The sequence below is a fragment of the Bubalus bubalis genome, chromosome 1, assembly GCF_019923935.1.
Source record: "Bubalus bubalis isolate 160015118507 breed Murrah chromosome 1, NDDB_SH_1, whole genome shotgun sequence".
Taxonomy (NCBI): Eukaryota; Metazoa; Chordata; class Mammalia; order Artiodactyla; family Bovidae; genus Bubalus; species Bubalus bubalis.
The window spans coordinates 181,771,809-181,790,384 of record NC_059157.1 but is presented as its reverse complement, the minus strand read 5'-3'; the positions used below and the strand labels follow the sequence as shown (position 1 = coordinate 181,790,384).

Sequence of the window (18,576 nt, the reverse complement as noted above, 5' to 3'; positions counted from 1 at the left end):
CTTTGTACATGGGGATTCCCCAGGCCAGAATCCTGGAGTGGGTTGCCATTCCCTCTTCCAGGGGATCTTCCCGACCTAGGGATCCAACCAGGGGTTCCTGAATTGCAGGCAGATTCTTTAACAGAGATTCTCTGATAGCTCAGTTGGTAAAGAATCCGCCTGCAGTGCAGGAGACCCTAGTTCGATTCCTGGGTCAGGAAGATCCCCCGGAGAAGGGATGGGCTACCCACTCGAGCACACGAGTATTCCTGGGTTTCCCTTGTGGCTCAGCTGGTAAAAAAATCCGCCCGCAATGTGGAAGACCTGGGTTCAATCCCTGGGTAGGGAAGATCCCCTGAAGAAGGGATAAAGCTACCCACTCCAGTATTCTGGCCTTGAGAATTCCATGGACTATTAAGAGTCGGACACGACCGAGAGACTTTCACTTTCACATTTTCTTTACCAGCTGAGCTACCAGGGAAGCCCCGAGCATTTGCTGCTCCGGGCTAATAGCTTCAAGGTGTCTGAATGAATGGCCCAAGGACAGGAAAAAAAAAAAAAAGGGAGATGGGGGAGCTGGTGGTTGTTAAAGAATCAGGTTAGACCGCAAGGCAGTATGTTCTTTCAAAGTAAAACGCAGAGCAGTTTCTGCTTAACTTTCAAAACTTTTTGGTTTGGAGATGAGACAGGACGGACAAGGGACGAAGTCAGGCGTTCAGGGTCCAGTTGGCAGTGCCGCCATGCGGCTGCGGGGCGGTGGGCAGACGGCCCCGGGCCTCAGTTCCCAGGTGTCGCGGTCATCTCCGGTGAGTGCCCGGGCACAGCATTACCTGCAGCTCGGCCCGCAGCCGCTTGTTCTCCGTGTCCAGCTTGGCCTCCCGGCGGCCCATGGATAACAACTCCTGGTTCTTGCTGACCCGGAAGATCTCGTACTCCTTCTTCAGCCGCTCGTACTCAGCAGCCGCGTATTCCAGCTCGGGCACCGACGAGCCAGTAGACTTGAAGCTGGCCCCTAGCAGCCCGCCGCCGCCCGCTCCACGGGGCAGCGAACCCGGCCCGGCTCCCGCAGCAGCCACACCCGCGGCCCGGCGGAACGAGCTGCGCAGCAGGCGGGCCTTGGGCTTCACCTCCACCGGGATCTCACAGGCCTCGCCGCCGCCCGCCCCGTACGTGTCCTCGATCACCTCCCCACCCGCGGGGCTCACGAGCGACGAAGCGGTACCCATGGCGCTGGCTGGCGCTGCTAATTGCCAGCAGGGTACGAGGAGGGGGCGGGACACGACCAGAGGGACGAGGCGGGGCAGCAGGAAGGGGCGGGGCGAGCATATCAAGGAGGGGCGGGCCAGTGGGCGGGCAAGAAGGACAGGGTGGGGCCAGAGGAGCAGAACGGACGGGGCGGGGCGGGGCGGGACGGGAGGACTGGGCTGGGCTAGGTAGCGGAGCCCGCCAGCGGGTTGCTGCGCAAGCAATCGGCGTGGCGCAGAGTGCAGCAGGGATGTGGCTCTGGCCCGCCACTGCACTTTGTCAGTGCCTACGGGAGGGCGCAAGTAGGCTTCTCACAGTTTCCTCTACCTGGCCAAGACTTCCCCCGGGCGCGTGCCTCACACTGAACTCTGGCCTGAGTCCCCTGTTGCTGCACTTCTGTTGCTGCAGTTTCTGTGCTGCGGCCTTTCCAGACGCCGCTCTCCTCTCGAAGGCAGTTTGCATGCGTGTGTGCTCAGTCGCGTCCCACTCTTTAGGATCCCATGGACTGTAGCCTGCCAGGCTTCTCTGCCCACGGGATTATCCCTGCAAGAATACTGCAGTGGGTTTGCCTTTTCCTCCTCTAGGGAATCTTCCCGACACAGGGATTGAACCCGAAGGCAGTTAGGAAATCAGAAATTTATTGAGTGACTGCTATATGCCTCTCATTATGCATCTCTCAGAATGTCTGCAGTTGGAATGACCAGAGAGACATAGTATCAGCCAAGAAAATGTTTCTAGACTTTACAGCCTGGGACCACCAGTTTCACCTTAGACAAGGTGAAAGTTCGATTTTTTTGCAACATGGGACATTGGAGACCTGGACTTCAGAGGAATATGGTACATTTAACCCATTAAAGGAAAGGATCCACTATGAGCCATATCATAAAACATGAAGAGATGGGGAAACTTTTAAACTTTTAAGTCAGGAAAAGAGTGGGGTTGTCATCTTGCTTATGCTGTCTTGTGCTCTTGCCCCTCCGCCAAGTTTCTAACCTCTCCAGGTTTGGAACCCGGGGTAGGAGGACAGGTAATAGTCCCTCTGCTGCTGCTGCTAAGTCACTTCAGTCGAGTCCGACTCTGTGCGACCCCATAGACGGCAGCCCACCTGGCTCCCCCATCCCTGGGGTTCTCAAGGCAAGAACACTGGAGTGGGTTGCCGTTTCCTTCGCCAATGCATGAAAGTGAAAAGTGAAAGTGAAGTCGCTCAGTCGTGTCCCACTCTTAGCGACCCCATGGACTGCAGCCTACCAGGCGCCTCCGTCCATGGGATTTTCCAGGCAAGAGTTCTGGAGTGGGGTGCCATTGCCTTCTCCGGCCTAGTCCCTCAGTAGTGTTAAACTCTCTGCGATTCCATGGACTGCAGCACACCAGGCTTCCTGTCCTTCATCTCCTGGATCGTGCTCAAACTCTTGTCCATTGAGTTGGTGCTGCCATACAACCATCTCGTCCTCTGTTGTCCCCTTCTCCTCCTGACCTTTATCATTCCCATATCACAGTGTTTTCCAATAAATTGGCTCTTCCCATCCGGTGGCCAAAGTAGTGAAGCTTCACGTCAGCATCAATCCTTCCAGTGAATATTCAGGGTTGATTTCCTTTAGAATTGACTGGTTTGATCTCCTTGCTGTCAGGGGAATTCTCATGAGTCTTCTCCAGCACCACAGTACAAAAGCATCAATTCTTTGACACTCAGCCTTCTTTATGGCTCAGATCTTACATGACCACTGGAAGAACCATAACTTTGACTATAAGGACCTTTGTTGGCAAAGTGATGTCTCTCCTTTTTAATATGCTGTCTACATTTGTTATAGCTTTTATTCCAAGGAGCAAGTGTCTTTTAATTTCATGGCTGCAGTCACCAATGCAGTCTGGATTGATTTGGGAGCCCAAGTAAATAAATATGTCACTGTTTCCATTTTTTTCCTCATGTCTTTGGTGTGAAGTGATGGGACCAGATGCCATGATCTTAACTTTTTGAATGTTGAGTCTTAAGCCAGCTTTTTCTCTGTTTTTTTCACCTTCATCAAGAGGCTCTTTAGTTCCTCTTCGCTTTCTTCCATTAAGGTGATGTCATCTGCATATCTGAGATTATTGATATTTCTCCCAGAAATCTTGATTTCAGCTTGTAGATCATTCAGCCTGGCATTTCGCACGATGTACTCTGTATATAAGTTGAATAAGCAGGGTGACAACAGACAGCCTTGAAATACTCCTTTCCCGATTTGGAACCAGTCCATTGTTCCCTGTCTGGTTCTGACTGCTGTTTATTGACCTGCATACAGGTTTCTCAGAAGGCAGGTAAGGCGGTCTGGTATTCCCATCTCTTGAAGAATTTTCCACAGTTCATTGTGATCTGTGTAGTCAAAGGCTTTAGCGTAGTCAATGAAGCAGAAGTAGATGTTTTTTCTGGAATTCTTTTGCTTTTTCTATAATTTAGCAGATGTTGGTGATTTTTCCTCTGGTTCCTCTGCCTTTTCTAAATCCAGCTTGTACATCCGGAAGTTCTCAGTTCACATAATGTTGAAGCTTAGCTTGAAGGATTTTGAGCCTTACCTTGCTGCTGCTGCTGCTAAGTCACTTCAGTCGTGTCTGACTCTGTGCAACCCCATATACCTTGCTAGCATGTGAAATGAATGAGATTGTGTGGTAGTTTGAACATTCTTTGACATTGCTCTTTGAGATTGGAATGAAAATTGACCTTTACTGGTCTTGTGGTCACTGCTGAGTTTTCCAAATTTGCTGACATACTGAGTGCAGCACTTTAACAGCACCATCTTTTAGGATTTGAAATAGCTCAGCTGGAATTACATCTTCTTTACTTACTTTGTTCATAGTAATGCTTGCTAAGACCCAGTTGACTTCACACTCCAGGATGTCTGGCTCTAGGTGAATGACCACAACATCATGGTTATCTGGGTCACTAAGACATTTTTTTGTACAGTTTCTTCTGTGTAGTCTTCCACCTCTTCTGCTTCTGTTAGGTCAGTACTGTTTCTGTCCTTTATTGTGCCCATTTTTGCTTGAAATGTTCCCTTGGGTATCTCTAATTTTCTTGAAGAGATCTCTAGACTTTCTCAATCTATTGTTTTCCTCTATTTCTTTGCACTGTTTTCTTAAGAAGCCTTTCTTGTCTCTCCTTGCTACTCTTTGGTACTCTGCATTCAGATAGGTATATCTTTCCTTTACTCCTCTGCTTTTCACATCTCTTCTTTTCTCAGCTATTTGTAAGGCCTCCTCAGACAACCATTTTGCCTTCTTGCATTTCTTCCCCCCTTGGGGATGTTTTTTTCACCACATCCTGTACAATGGTATGAACATCCATCCATAGTTCTTCAGTCACTCTACTAGATCCTAGTCTCTTGAATCTATCCATCACCTCCACTGTATAATAATAAAGAATTTGATTTAGATCGTACCTGATTGGCCTAGTGGCTTTCCCTAATTTCTTAAATTTGAGCCTGAATTTTGCAATAAGGAGCCTGCAGTCAGCTCCAGGTCTTGTTTTTGCTAACTATATAGAACTTTTTTCTCTTCAGCTGCAAAGCATATAATCAATCTGATTTCAGTATTGACCATCTGGTGATGTCCATGTGGGGAGTCATCTCTTGTGCTGTTGGAAGAGGGTGTTTGCTATGACCAGTGTATTCTCTTGGCAAAACTCTGTTAGCCTTTGCCCTGCTTCATTTTGTACTCCAAGGCAAAACTTTCCTGTTACAGGTATCTCTTGACTTCCTACTTTTGCATTCCAGTCTCCTATGATGAAAAGGACATTTTTTTTTAGAACAGAATTGTTAAAATTCATCTTCTTTGGTATTAGTGATTGGGACATAGACTTGGATTACTATGATATTGAATGGTTTTCCTTGGAAATGAGCCTGAGATCAATCTGCCATTTATGAGATTGCACCCAAGTTCTGCATTTCAGATTCTTTCTTTGACTATGAGGGCTACTCCATTTCTCTAAGGGATAAGATATCATGGTCATCTGAGTTAAATTTACTCCTTCTCATCCATTTAGCTCAGTGAATTGTAAAATGTTGATTTCACTCTTGCTTTTGCTCCTGTTTGACCACTTCCAATTTACCTTGATTCATGGACTTCACGTTCCATGTTCCTATGCAATATTGTTCTTTATAGAATGGGACTTTACTTCACCACCAGACACATCTATAACTGGGCATTGTTTCTGCTTTGGCTCAGCCTCTACATTCCTCCTGGAGCTATTTTTCTGCTCTTCTCCAGTAGTATATTGGACACCTATTGACCTGGGGACTTCATCTTTCAGTGTTATCCTCATCCATCGAAGGGCAGAATGAAAACCATAATCACAGAAACCTAACCAAAATGATCATGTGGATCACAGCTTTGTGTAAGTCAATGAAACTATGAACCATGCTGTATAGACTCACCCAAGACAGACGGGTCATGGTGGAGAGTTCTGATAAAACGTGATCCACTGGAGAAGGGAATGGCAAACCACTTCAGCATTCTTACCTTGAAAACCCCGTTAACAGTATGAAAAGGCAAAAAAATATAACACTGCTAGATGAACCCCTAGGTCAGTAGGAGTCCAATATGCTCCTGGAGAAGAGTGGAGAAAAAGAAAGGAAGGAAAAGAGGCTAAATTGATTAGCAGGAGAAGTTGAGCTTTGCTACAATCTCAACAGAGGCCTTAGCCAATTAACAGGAAGTTTTGAAGCTGGCCCTGCAGAATTTTTCTAATTTTTCTAAACTGGGACTTTATACCCCTATACCAGCTAGTTATCATCTTTCTTCAGCCAAAACAATCCCCAGGAGACTGATGGTGGAGGACCGTCTGCCGGCATCACTCCCAGTGGTTGGAGAAACAAGTCTTTCAGGCATCACATCTACCACAACAGAAGACACAACCTTCGCCCCCAAGAACTCTGGAAATGCAGGCCAATTCTCACTCCTGCCATCGAAGTAGCTAGTTATCTTTTCTTTGACCCTTTAGATTTTCTTCAGGTGGGAGTGCAGACACCAGACTCTTATGTTCTTCAGACTCCAAGAGATACATATTAACTTCTTCAAATAATCTCCTTAGATAAGGAATGTGCATCAGCTGCCTGCTGCTGCTGCTGCTAAGCCGCTTCAGTCATGTCCAACTCTGTGCGACCCCATAAACAGCAGCCCACTAGGCTCCCCCGTCCCTGGGATTCTCCAGGCAAGAACACTGGAGTGGGTTGCCATTTCCTTCTCCAATGCATGAAAGTGAAAAGTGAAAGTGAAGTCACTCAGTCGTGTCCGACTCCTAGCGACCCCATGGACTGCAGCCTACCAGGCTCCTCCGTCCATGGGATTTTCCAGGCAAGAGTATTGGAATGGGGTGCCATATTATGCTTGAATAATAGAGTAAAAGGCCGTCACTCATTTCCTCCAAACCAATAGCAAACTTCCCATAGCTTGTGGAGTAAATTCAGATTCTGCAGCCTTGGAACAGTGCCCTGGAGCAATGGCTCTCCTCTCCTCACCTCTAACTTGTCTTGTAACATTCCTCTACCCATGTTCCTCCACACTGCTGCTGCTGCTAAGTCTTCAGTCGTGTCTGACTCTGTGCAACCCCATAGATTGCAGCCCACCAGCCTCCCCCATCCCTGGGATTCTCCAGGCAAGAACACTGGAGTGGGTTGCCATTTCCTTCTCCAATGCATGAGAGTGAAAAGTGAAAGGGAAGTTGCTCAGTCGTGTCCGACAGGGCTGATTTTCTTCTGGTCCTTATACCAACATAGTTTCTATTTCTTTTCAGTACTCTGCCAACCCTCATTTCTTTCAAAGTCTAACTTCTTTGCCTAAGAAACTTTCACTGGACAATCATACCTTTCAAGAGTTTATCTTATCAATAGTTTCAATTCAATAATCTTCATCTTTGTGCAAAGATCTGTACTTAACTTTTTCTGACCTTGTTCTCCATTAATTGTGTCTCCATTCTATCTATCGTGGTTTTTGGTAGTTGTTACTGTTTTGAGGCCATGTATTGCTTAGATTCATCACCAGCAACCTTACTGGACTCCTGCTGAGAATATAATGTAGCACGATGACCCAAAGAAATGTCAAATGTGGCTGGGGTTCTCCAAAAGAATAGGAGTTGTCACTGCCTTCTCTAATAACCTTTACATAGTTTTGCCTCCAAAACAAATCAAGGTTTGCTGAGACTTCTTTCTATTTAGTGATTACTAGCTACCTTCTCATCAAGGACAATATACTCATCAAGGACAATACATTTCTCATCAAGGACAATATGCATCAGCACAGATACTGATCTTGGATACATATTGGTTAATGCCTAAGTGACCTAACTGAGAGTGGGCCCAGAGGTGATCAGTTAAAAAGTGTTAGCAGATACTCAGGGTGGTCGGTTTCCAACATTTTCTAATCCTAAACTTATCATAGCATCTGTTCCAATTTTCAACCTCATAATTTGTTTCCTTTCTTTATACTGAATTTATGCCACAAACCTCAGTCTGCATTTTGAAAGGATAATTTTGAATACAGAATGATGGTAAGGATTAAGGAAGCTTATGGCCAATTAAAGATGGCCAAAAAATGTTAAATACTCTATCCATTGTAAAGTGAGGTTTATGGTGAAGACAGGGTACATAACTTGTGGGTGGCAGTGCAAAATGAAAATCTAGTGACCTTCATTCAAAAATTATAAGGAATTTTAAGATAGCAATAAATAAAGAATGGAGTCCTTTTGTGTGCATGTCCCTATGCAATTGCCCTTGAGTTTTTCCAGAGGGCTGTGTGCCCATTACTCTACCCTGTTTATTGACTCCTCTCCTTGAATCTGGTTGGGCTCTGTAACTGCTTTGACCGATAGACTATGGCAGAAATGACTGTGCCAGTTTCTGAGTCCAGACCTTGAGAGAATGGCAGCTTCCACTTCCTGTGTCCTGAAACATTCTTGAAACTTTGAGCTGCCATGTAAGGAGATCTATTACCTCAGCCAAAACTACCAGACTGGCGAGCTTGTGTGTAGGTATTCCAGGCAACAGTTGCCCAGACTCCCAGCCAAGGCATGTGAAGTGAAGCCATCTGGGACTCTTCAGGTCAACCTATTTGCTAGTTGGATACTACTAAGTGACTTGAGTTGGCACCACAAGGAGAGTAGAAAAATCACCCAGTCAGCCTCTGCCCAAGTCCTGATCTACAAAATCATGAAATATATATAATTGTTGGTTTAAGCCAATGAATTTGAGGATAATTTCTTCTTATACCTAGAGCAAGAGAAAAATTTCCCCACATTTGGTGAAGGTAGCTTGTAAAATTAATAAATATTGCTGCCATCTTTTAAACAATGCGATTTGTAGAGTAAATATCAGTTGAGTAGGTTAGTATAGGTTTGGTCCCCAGACTATGAATCTCAAAATCACTTGGGATGTTTATTAAGATTTGAGATCCACCGAGGTTTAATTTCTGAGACTGGAGCTTGCAAATCTGCATGTTTAGTTATCTCCCAAGTGACACATACTTCAAGATCTCATAACCACTGAGTTTGCATAAAAATTGTGTCTAGTGGCTAACAATGATCTAATTTGTTCCTACACAGAGTGTGGTCCAACAGCAACATCACCTTAAAGCAACACCCTCAACCCTTTTGGCACCAGGGACTAATTTCGTGGAAGACAATTTTTCCATGGACCGGGGGTGGGGAGGATGGTTTGGGGTTGATTCAAGTGAATGACATTTATTGTGCACTATATTTCTAATCTAATGCTGGCACTGATCTGACAGGAGGTACCAGTCTGCAACCTGGAGGTTGGGAACCCCTGCTCTAAAGCTTATTAGGAATAATTCTCAGGTTTCATCACAGACCCACTGAATCCATGTGCACATCTGAAATATCCCCAGGTGATTTGAATATACCTTAAAATTTGAGAAACTGCTATAGAACAGTAATTCTTAACCTTGCTATGCTATGCTAAGTCACTTCAGTCGTGTCTGACTCTGTGTGACCCCATAGACAGCAGCCACCAGGCTCCCCCGTCCCTGGGATCCTCCAGGCAAGAACTCTGGAGTGGGTTGCCATTTCCTTCTCCAATGCATGAAAGTCAAAAGTGAAAGCAAAGTCACTCAGTCGTGTCCGACTCTTAGAGGCCCCATGGACTGCAGCCTACCAGGCTCCTCCATCCATGGGATTTTCCAGGCAAGAGTACTGGAGTGGGGTGCCAGTGCCTTCTCCTAATTCTTAACCTTAGTTGCACAGAAAATCACTTGCAGAACTTAAAAAAAAAAAAAAAAAAAAGCACTGCTGCCTGTTAGGTCATAATATGTGGGGCGTGGGGAGGAAGGGAGGGGTCGAGGGCCAGGGAGGATTTGGCCGTCATGGTTTTAAAAGCTTCTTGGAGAATTTTAGTCAATAGTCAAGGGGGAAAATTAATGGTTTTATCCTCTGCTAACTCATTATTGCCAACATGTGTGCAGTCCCCCTTGGAAACCGCTTTGGCATGTTTGTATGCATCCAGATTCCTGGTTAAGCTTCCCTTCCTTTCATCACATAGTGAGTGCTCATGTAATTTTGACCATGTTGATAGCGTTGTTCTTCAGTTGTGGTGATGACCTAGCAGCACAAATGGCCAAAATGTCCCCAAGAAAATGTACCACCTTGGGATAAATGACTGTCTAATTGCACATACAGAGAGTTAATAGTCTTTGAAGAGAAAAGAATTTCACAAAGGGAAGACATTCTAATTCTTATTAAAATTGCCAGCCTTCTCCGAGGCCATTTAGTTCTACTGAGTTCTACCACGTGAACTGATTCCTAAAGTCCCTGTTACCAAATCTAGAGACTGATTTCAGGAATTGATTAACGATGGGGAACATCTAATCTGATTAAACATCTGTGATTTAACATTTCTACCATCAGGGGGCAGTGTAATTCAGGAAAAAATTTGGCCTGTTACTTGTATATATTAAAAAGAATCATTTTTCTCATGTGAGGATAAAGATTGTAAAGAATTCAGTCCAGGTATTATTGTTTTCAATAGTGATAAAATACATTGCCTTACTTAGTTTCCACCACAAGTAATAACATGACTTCTGGAAATTAGTCATGAAATAGACAAGAGGCAAGGATCTGTGAACTTTTTCTATACAGGACCAGATAACAAATATTTTACATTTTATAGGCTATATGGTTTCTATCTCAACTTTGTCATTACAGCATAAAAACATCCACACACAATACATAAATGAATGGGCATGTCCACATTCTAATTAAACTTTATTTACAAAAACAGATGGCAGGGGGCTTGAGGCCTATAGTTTGCTGAATTAGAGGGGTAGTTTTCAAACCTGGATAACTTTCAGAAGTACCTGGGGAGCTTGTTAAAAATTTAGAGTCCTGGATTGTACATCGAATCCACCAAATCAAAGTATTTGAGAATGGGGTGTAAAATTTAAAGTATCTGAATTTTTTTTTGTCCCTACATGATTCTGAAGCAAGTCCTAATTTAGCAACCATTAGGACTGTGAAGAAAGCTGAGCACTTAAGAATTGATGCTTTTGAACTGTGGTGTTGGCAAAGACTCTTGAGAGTCCCTTGGACTGCAAGGAGATCCAACCAGTCCATTCTAAAGGAGATCAGCCCTGGGATTTCTTTGGAATGAATGATGCTAAAGCTGAAACTCCAGTACTTTGGCCACCTCATGCAAAGAGTTGACTCATTTGAAAAGACTATGATGCTGGGAGGGATTGGGGGCAGGAGGAGAAGGGGACGACAGAGGATGAGATGGCTGGATGGCATCACTGACTCGATGGACATGAGTCTGGGTGAACTCCGGGAGTTGGTGATGGACAGGGAGGCCTGGCATGCTGCAATTCATGGGGTTGCAAAGAGTCAGACACGACTGAGCAACTGAACTGAACTGAACTGAACTGAGGCCCAAATAGGAGCTTCCCTGGTGGCTCAGTTGGTAAAGAATCTGCATGCAATGCAGCAGACCCGGGTTCAATCTCTGGGTTGGGAATATCCTCTGGAGAAGGGAATGGCTACCCCTCCAGTATTCTTGCCTGGAGAGTTTCATGGACAGAGGAGCCTGGGGCAGGCTACAGGGGTTGCAAATAGTTGGACATGACTGACCGACTAACACACACACACACAGGCCAAAATAAAGTTCTCATTTTAGGGGACTATAAGGTCCTCCTTGGCATATTGTAGTTATTTTCTATATACATGGTATAAAAGATATAGATGTAGAGCTTAAGGTTCAAATTATCTCTGTGGGCACTTTCAAAGCATATCAGTGAAGGTCTCATTCCCATAAAAATGTTTTAAGCGATTGGTTTGAGGGCTTTTTGTACTGTAGCACATCCCAGCCTGTCCTGATTGATAGAGGACCATACTGAATTAATTTGAACAGGGAAGGGGAAGAGATTGAAGAAATGGAAAAAGATAAGGAAGAATGTAGAGAGATGATGGAATGTGCAGTGCTTTCCTGCTGATGGTAAGTTGCTGCTAAGTCGCTTCAGTCGTGTCTGACTCTGTGCGACCCCATAGATGGCAGCCCACTAGGCTCCTCTGTCCCTGGGATTCTCTAGGCAAGCATACTGGAGTGGGTTGCCATTTCCTTCTCCAATGCATGAAAGTGAAAAGTGAGAGTGAAGTCGCTCAGTCGTGCCTGACTCTTAGCAACCCCATGGACTCCTACCCTTCCTTCCCTCCTAATTCTCACTTTTGATAGAAAGTTGGTTACAACCTTGTAAGTAATGGAATGTCTCACCAAGAAGGGAAATCCTAACCTAACCACAAAATCCAGCACCCCTGTCCCCCACTCAGTAACCACTCAGAAAAAGTCCTCCCCATCCCTTCACAATGACAGGGCTCTCTGTCTGGGGAGCTATGCCTATTGGACAAACACACCTGATTAAATAGAGCAGTGCTTTCCCAGATGTCCCAAATCTTCAATAAACTTCCGCTTTCACAAAAAACTTAATTGTGACTGGATTTTTTATTTTATTATTTTTATTTTGAGGTGGGGGCAGAAATTGGTGAAGGGGAGGGGTTTAATGCCTAAGTGAGTACAAGAGTGAAAGAAAGGCAGGGGAGAACAAGATGGTGGAGGAGTAGGTGGACATGGAGTACATCTCTCTCCATGGATACATCAGGAATACACCTTCAGACACAGAGGTGAATGCGGAATACCAGCTGAGAGTGGACAGGAATACCTGACCAGTGGAAAAGAATATATGCTGCTGCTAAGTCGCTTCAGTCGTGTCCGACTCTATGCGACCACATAGATGGAAGCCCACCAGGCTCCCCCGTCCCTGGGATTCTCCAGGCAAGAACACTGGAGTGGGTTGCCATTTCCTTCTCCAATGCATGAAAGTGAAAAGTGAAAGGGAGGTTGCTCAGTCGCGTCTGACTCTTAGCGACCCCATGGACTACAGCCTACCAGGCTCCTCTATCCATGGGATTTTCCAGGCAAGAGCACTGGAGTGGGGTGCCATCCACGCAAAACTCAGTAGGACAAAGGAACTAGGGGGAAACACAGGAGTGTTAGTAGGACTGGACCTGCCCGAGGTGGGTGGGGGAACTGAAGCAGGGGTCCGATTCCCACATCGGGGCAATTGTCTGAGTCAGAGGAGAAACATTTAAGGCTGATAGTGAAACCGCTGATCTGTGGCAGCCTAAATGGAGTGAGAATCAGACAGTCCTTGCGCAGCCACACATACCCCAGACAGAGACTCAGGTCCCCTGGGAAGGCACAGCAACTGGGAGTTGGAGTTTAGGGATTGTGGGGCAATCCCTGGGCGAGAGATTCTGATGACTGCAGAGAGACAGATCGAGGGGATGTGAGGGAGGAGACTGGTGGGAAATACCTGTGGAGGAAAGCTGGGAAGCCACGGAAGCAAGGCAATACAGCTGAGTCAGGCGTAGGGGGTGAAGCCGCTACTATAGCCTCTCTCCCCCCACACGCTAGCATTGGCAGCTGAACAATATAGAGAGGCTGGCCCATCAAACGCCTGATGCACTGAACTACAGAGTAGGACCCCAGCCAGGGTGCCCTTTTAAGTGCCTGACTCACTGATCTACAGAGTAGGACCCCATCAAGGGGTACCCTTTATGTGCCTGACATGCAGAACAGAGAAGGACCCCGGGCAAGGGAGCCCATTAACTGTTTGAATGGGCCAAGCTACGGAGAAAGACTGGCCAAAGAGGCCTTCTGTTTGCCAGCTACAAGAGGCTGGAAAAAAGACTCTGATAGAGCCATAACTCCTGTGGTGGAGGCAGTCCGTGTCCCTGCACATTTGGCACCACCAGGGTCACTTCAAGCCAAGCAGCTGTGCTACCTTCATGCTCAACACTCACTGGGGCAAAGCTGCCACAGGCAAAAAAAAAAAAAAAAGGCCTGCATGTATGTGCACAGGGTCGCTTTGGTAGTGTCCAACTCTTTGCAGCCCTATAGACTGTGGCCTGCCAGGCTTCTCTGTCAGGGAAGGATAGGCTATCTCCAGGGAAGGATACTGGAGCGTATTGGCCAATACTGGTTGCCATACCCTTCTAGAGCACTATATTTCCTGCTGCCCTAGCTGCTAACTCCTCTGAGTACCTGGTGCTGCCAGAACCCCTGCGACCCAAGCAGCTGCACCACCTCCACACCTGGCCCTCACAGGGGCAAACCCAAGTCCTCCAGGGCAGCCTCAAGGAGCAAACCCCAGTGGACAACCCACATGCAAAAATGGAAATAAAATCACAATAGAAATCCAGGGGCAGTGTGACTAAGGAAGAAGACCCAAAACCTTCCCACCAGCTGTACAAGCTGCAAATTAAATCCACATGATCAACTACGCAGATTCTGTGTCTATGGAATATATAAAAGGGCATTGAGAGCTCCCACAAAAGAAAACGCACTCGTTCTGATGGTTGTGGATCTTGGAGGCAAGAACAAGAGGAGTAGGACCAGATTAGAATCTGATTCTTTTGGATTTTTCTCTCCCCCCACCCCTGCCCCATTGTAGCTGTCGATTTTATTGGAAATGTGAAATCTAATTAAACTTTTGAGCTTTTTCCTTTCTTTTTTTTCTCAGTCACATTTTTTTATTGTTGTTATAAATTCCTGTCTCTACGTTGGGCTTTTGCAGTTCTGGTGCATTTTCCTTTTTTTTTTTTTTTTTTCTTTTCTCTTGTTTTAATTTTTTAAATCTATTATTATTTTTTCTACATTTATTCCTTTGTTTGCTTTTCCTACTGTTCTTTTCACCTTGCAGTTAATCTTTAATGTATATAAATCTTCTTTATCTACCTCTATTTAACTTTGCACATCTATTCTTTCTTTCTTTCCTTTCCTCTCAAACATATTTGTTAATTTTATTTTCATTGCTTTATTCCTCAGTTGGCACCTTGCATTAGTTTTGTTTTCCAGTTTATGCTTTAGTTTTGTACTGGTAGACACAAATTTTGTTTTCCTTTGTTCGCTGGGTCGATCTACTGTACTTTATTTCTGTTGGACTGTTTTTATTTTGCTTATGGGTGTGTATGTATATGTGTATATTAAGTCACACTTTTTATTGTTGTTATAAACCTCTACCTCTACGTTGGGCTTTTAAAGTTCTGGGGTGTTTCCCTTTTTTCTTTCTTCTTCCATTTTTTTTCTTTCTTTCCTCTTTTTTATAATTTTAACTTTTAATTTTTTTAAACCTATTATATATATTTTTATATTTATTCCTTTGTTTGCCTTTCCTCATGTTCTTTTCCCCTTGCAGTTAATCTTTAATGTATATAAATTTTCTTCATTTACCTCTATTTTACTTTGCATATATATTCTTTCTTTCTTTTCTTGCTTTCCTTTCCTCTCAACATATTTGTTAGTTTTTTTTTCATTGTTTTATTTCCCCATCTGGCACCTTGCTGTAGTTTTGTTTTCCACTTTGTGCTTTAGTTAGTTTTGTTCTTAACTGGTAAATATAATTTTTGATTTCTTTTGTTCTCCAGGTCAATCTATTGTGCTTTATTTTTGTTGGACTGTTTTGACTTAGCTCATGGGTGTATATGTATATGTGCATATTCAATTATTTTAATTATTATTTACCTAATTTTGTAACTGCCATTTGTCTGGGGTTCATCTTTGATTTCTTGTTTTTGGATATTTGCTTTAATCTCACTTAATGCCATAATAAACCACTTGTGGAATCTTTTTCATGATCAGAGATCAAGCCCGGAGCCTTTGGAGTGGGAGCACTGACTCCAAGACCCTAGACTACCAGAGAACTAACCCTCAGATCAGATCAGAGATCAGATCAGTTGCTCAGTCGTGTCTGACTCTTTGTGACCCCATGAACTGTAGCACACCAGGCCTCCCTGTCCATCACCAACTCCCAGAGTTCACTCAGACTCACATCCATCGAGTCGGTGGTGCCATCCAGCCATCTCATCCTCTGTCGTCCCCTTCTCCTCCTGCCCCCAATCCCTCCCAGCATCAGAGTCTTTTCCAATGAGTCAACCTTTTGCATAAGGTGGCCAAAGTACTGGAGTTTCAGCTTTAGCATCATTCCTTCCAAGGAAATCCCAGGGCTGATCTCCTTCAGAATGCACTGGTTGGATCTCTTTGCAGTCCAAGGGACTCTCAAGAGTCTTCTCCAACACCACAGTTTAAAAGTATCAATTCTTTGGCGCTCAGCCTTCTTCACAGTCCAACTCTCACATCCATACATGACCACAGGAAAAACCATAGCCTTGATTAGATGAACCTTTGTTGGCAAAGTAGTGTCTCTGCTTTTCAATATGTTGTCTAGGTTGGTCATAACTTTCCTTCAAAGGAGTAAGCGTCTTTTAATTTCATGGCTGCAGTCACCATCTGCAGTGATTTTGGAGCCCAGAAAAATAAAGTCTGACACTGTTTTCACTGTTTCCCCATGAAGTGATGGGACCGGATGCTATGATCTTCGTTTTCTGAATGTTGAGCTTTAAGCCAACTTTTTCACTCTCCACTTTCACTTTCATCAAGAGGCTTTTGAGTTCCTCTTCACTTTCTGCCATAAGGGTGGTGTCATCTGCATATCAGGTGATTGATATTTCTCCCAGCAATCTTGATTCCAGCTGTGTTTCTTCCAGTCCAGCGTTTCTCATGATGTACTCTGCATATAAGTTAAATAAGCAGGGTGACAATATACAGCCTTGATGTACTCCTTTTCCTATTTGGAACCAGTCTGTTGTTCCACGTCCAGCTCTGTTGCTTCCTGACCTACATACAGATTTCTCAAGAGGCAGATCAAGTGTTCTGGTATTCCCATCTCTTTCAGAAATTTCCACAGTTTATTGTGATCCACACAGTCAAAGGCTTTGGCATAGTCAATAAAGCAGAAATAGATGTTTTTCTGGAACTCTCTTGCCTTTTCGATGATCCAGCGGATGTTGGCAATTTGATCTCTGGTTCCTCTGCCTTTTCTAAAACCAGCTTGAACATCAGGAAGTTCACGGTTCACATATTGCTGAAGCCTGGCTTGGAGAATTTTGAGCATTACTTTGCTAGCGTGTGAGATGAGTGCAATTGTGTGGTAGTTTGAGCATTCTTTGGCATTGCCTTTCTTTGGGATTGGAATGAAAACTGACCTTTTCCAGTCCTGTGGCCACTGCTGAGTTTTCCCAATTTGCTGGCATATTGAGTGCAGCAGCACTTTCACAGCATCGTCTTTCAGGATTTGAAATAGCTCAACTGGAATTCCATCACCTCCACTAGCTTTGTTAGTAGTGATGCTTTCTAAGGCCCACTTGACTTCACATTCCAGGATGTCAGGCTCTAGATGAGTGATCACACCATCGTGTTTATCTGGATCATGAAGATCTTTTTTGTACAGATCTTCTGTGTATTCTTGCCACCTCTTCTTAATATCTTCTGGTTCTGTTAGGTCCATACCATTTCTGGAATATTACTCAGCCATAAAAAGGAATGAATGTGAGTCAGTTCTGATGAGGTGAATGAACCTAGAACCTATTATACAGAGTGAGGTAAGTCAGAAAGGGGAAGATAAATATTCTAATGCACATATATGGAATCTAGAAAAATGGTACTGAAGCATTTATTTACAGGGCTGCAGTGGAGAAACAGACATAGAGAATAGACTTATGGACATGGGGAGAGGGGAGAAGAGGGTGAGATGTATGGAGAGAGTAACATGGAAACTTACATTACCATATGTAAAATAGATAGCCAAGGGGAATTTGCTGTCTGTCTCAGGAAATTCAGACAGGGGCCCTATATCAACCTAGAGAGGTGGAATGGGGACGGAGAAAGGAGGGAGGTTCAAAATGGAGAGCTTATATGTATACCTGTGGCTGATTCATGTTGAGATTTGACAGAAAACAACAAAATTATATAAAAAATTATCCTTCAATAAAAAAGAAATTTAAAAGAAAAAATAATTAATTAAGAAATAGTAAAAAAAATAAAAAAAAGGCAACACACATAGATGCAGTAAAAGGGTAGTTAGTAAGAGTATTTTAAATACGGAGTGTCCATTCCTTATGAAGTGTGTTCTCTAAAGGTTGGCTCACCCTGGGCCCTTTTGCCTTGGACTAAGGAAATGTATGGACATATAGACGACCATGCTTTAAAAAGAGCTGCAGAGAATTTTCTGGCAGTCCAGTGGTTAGAACTCTATGCTTCCTCTGTCGAGGGCCCAGATTCAGTCACTGGTTGGGGAGCTAAGATTCACACAAGCTGCATGGTGTGGTCAAAACAAAAAAATTAAAAGAGCTGCAGTGAGTCTTGTTAAGAATATGCTATCAAGTAGGTCTGCCATTATACTCATCATTAATAAAAATCAATGTGTTCTTCCCTGGTGGTCCAATGGTAAAAAACCCACCTTCCAATATAGGGGACATGGGTTAGATCATTGGTCGAGAACTAAGATCCCACATTCCTCTGCGCAGCTAAGCTGGCACACTGCAATGAAGAGCTATAGCACAGCCCCCCCTCTGCCCAGACAATAATAAATTAAAAAAAATTTTTTTAAGTCAGTGAACATTAGACTGTCATTTCCATGTATCAGTAATTCACTTAAGGGAAACTTCACCTATGAGAAATTCCACCCAGAACCATAAGTGGAAAAGGAGAAAAGTGATGTCTGTAAAAGTCCTTGCACTTTGCATGGCCAACATTCAATAACTCCGAGGAGAGAATCTGAGGTCTCCATGAAGATCCTATGCACTATTATTTTAGATATTGGCTTCAAAATTTACAGCAGATTACAGGATGGGAACATTGCAGTACTGAAAACAGCAGCTATGGCCTGAAGTCAAGGAAGAAGCAGGGAAACTAGAAATTAGGAGAATTTTTTTTTTTTTTTAAGTAGGTAGTCTAGAATTTTTTTTTAAAAAATGAGTTTACCATTCCT

General features: G+C 44.1%; 1 protein-coding gene across 2 annotated transcripts in view; it reads right to left on the bottom strand.

Moving 5' to 3' along the window:
- The window catches only part of NPHP3 (nephrocystin 3), a 51,609-nt gene extending 50,344 nt beyond the window's left edge, over positions 1 to 1,265 (bottom strand). The window contains exon 1 of one of the 2 annotated variants that reach the window (XM_025291706.3): positions 810 to 1,265. In XM_025291706.3, coding sequence (XP_025147491.1) covers positions 810 to 1,205 — 396 coding nt within the window. In that variant the 5' untranslated portion in view covers positions 1,206 to 1,265. The remainder of the gene's footprint in view (positions 1 to 809) is intronic. The other variant, XM_006052128.4, reaches the window with a different exon arrangement.
- Positions 1,266 to 18,576: the final 17,311 nt, after the last annotated feature.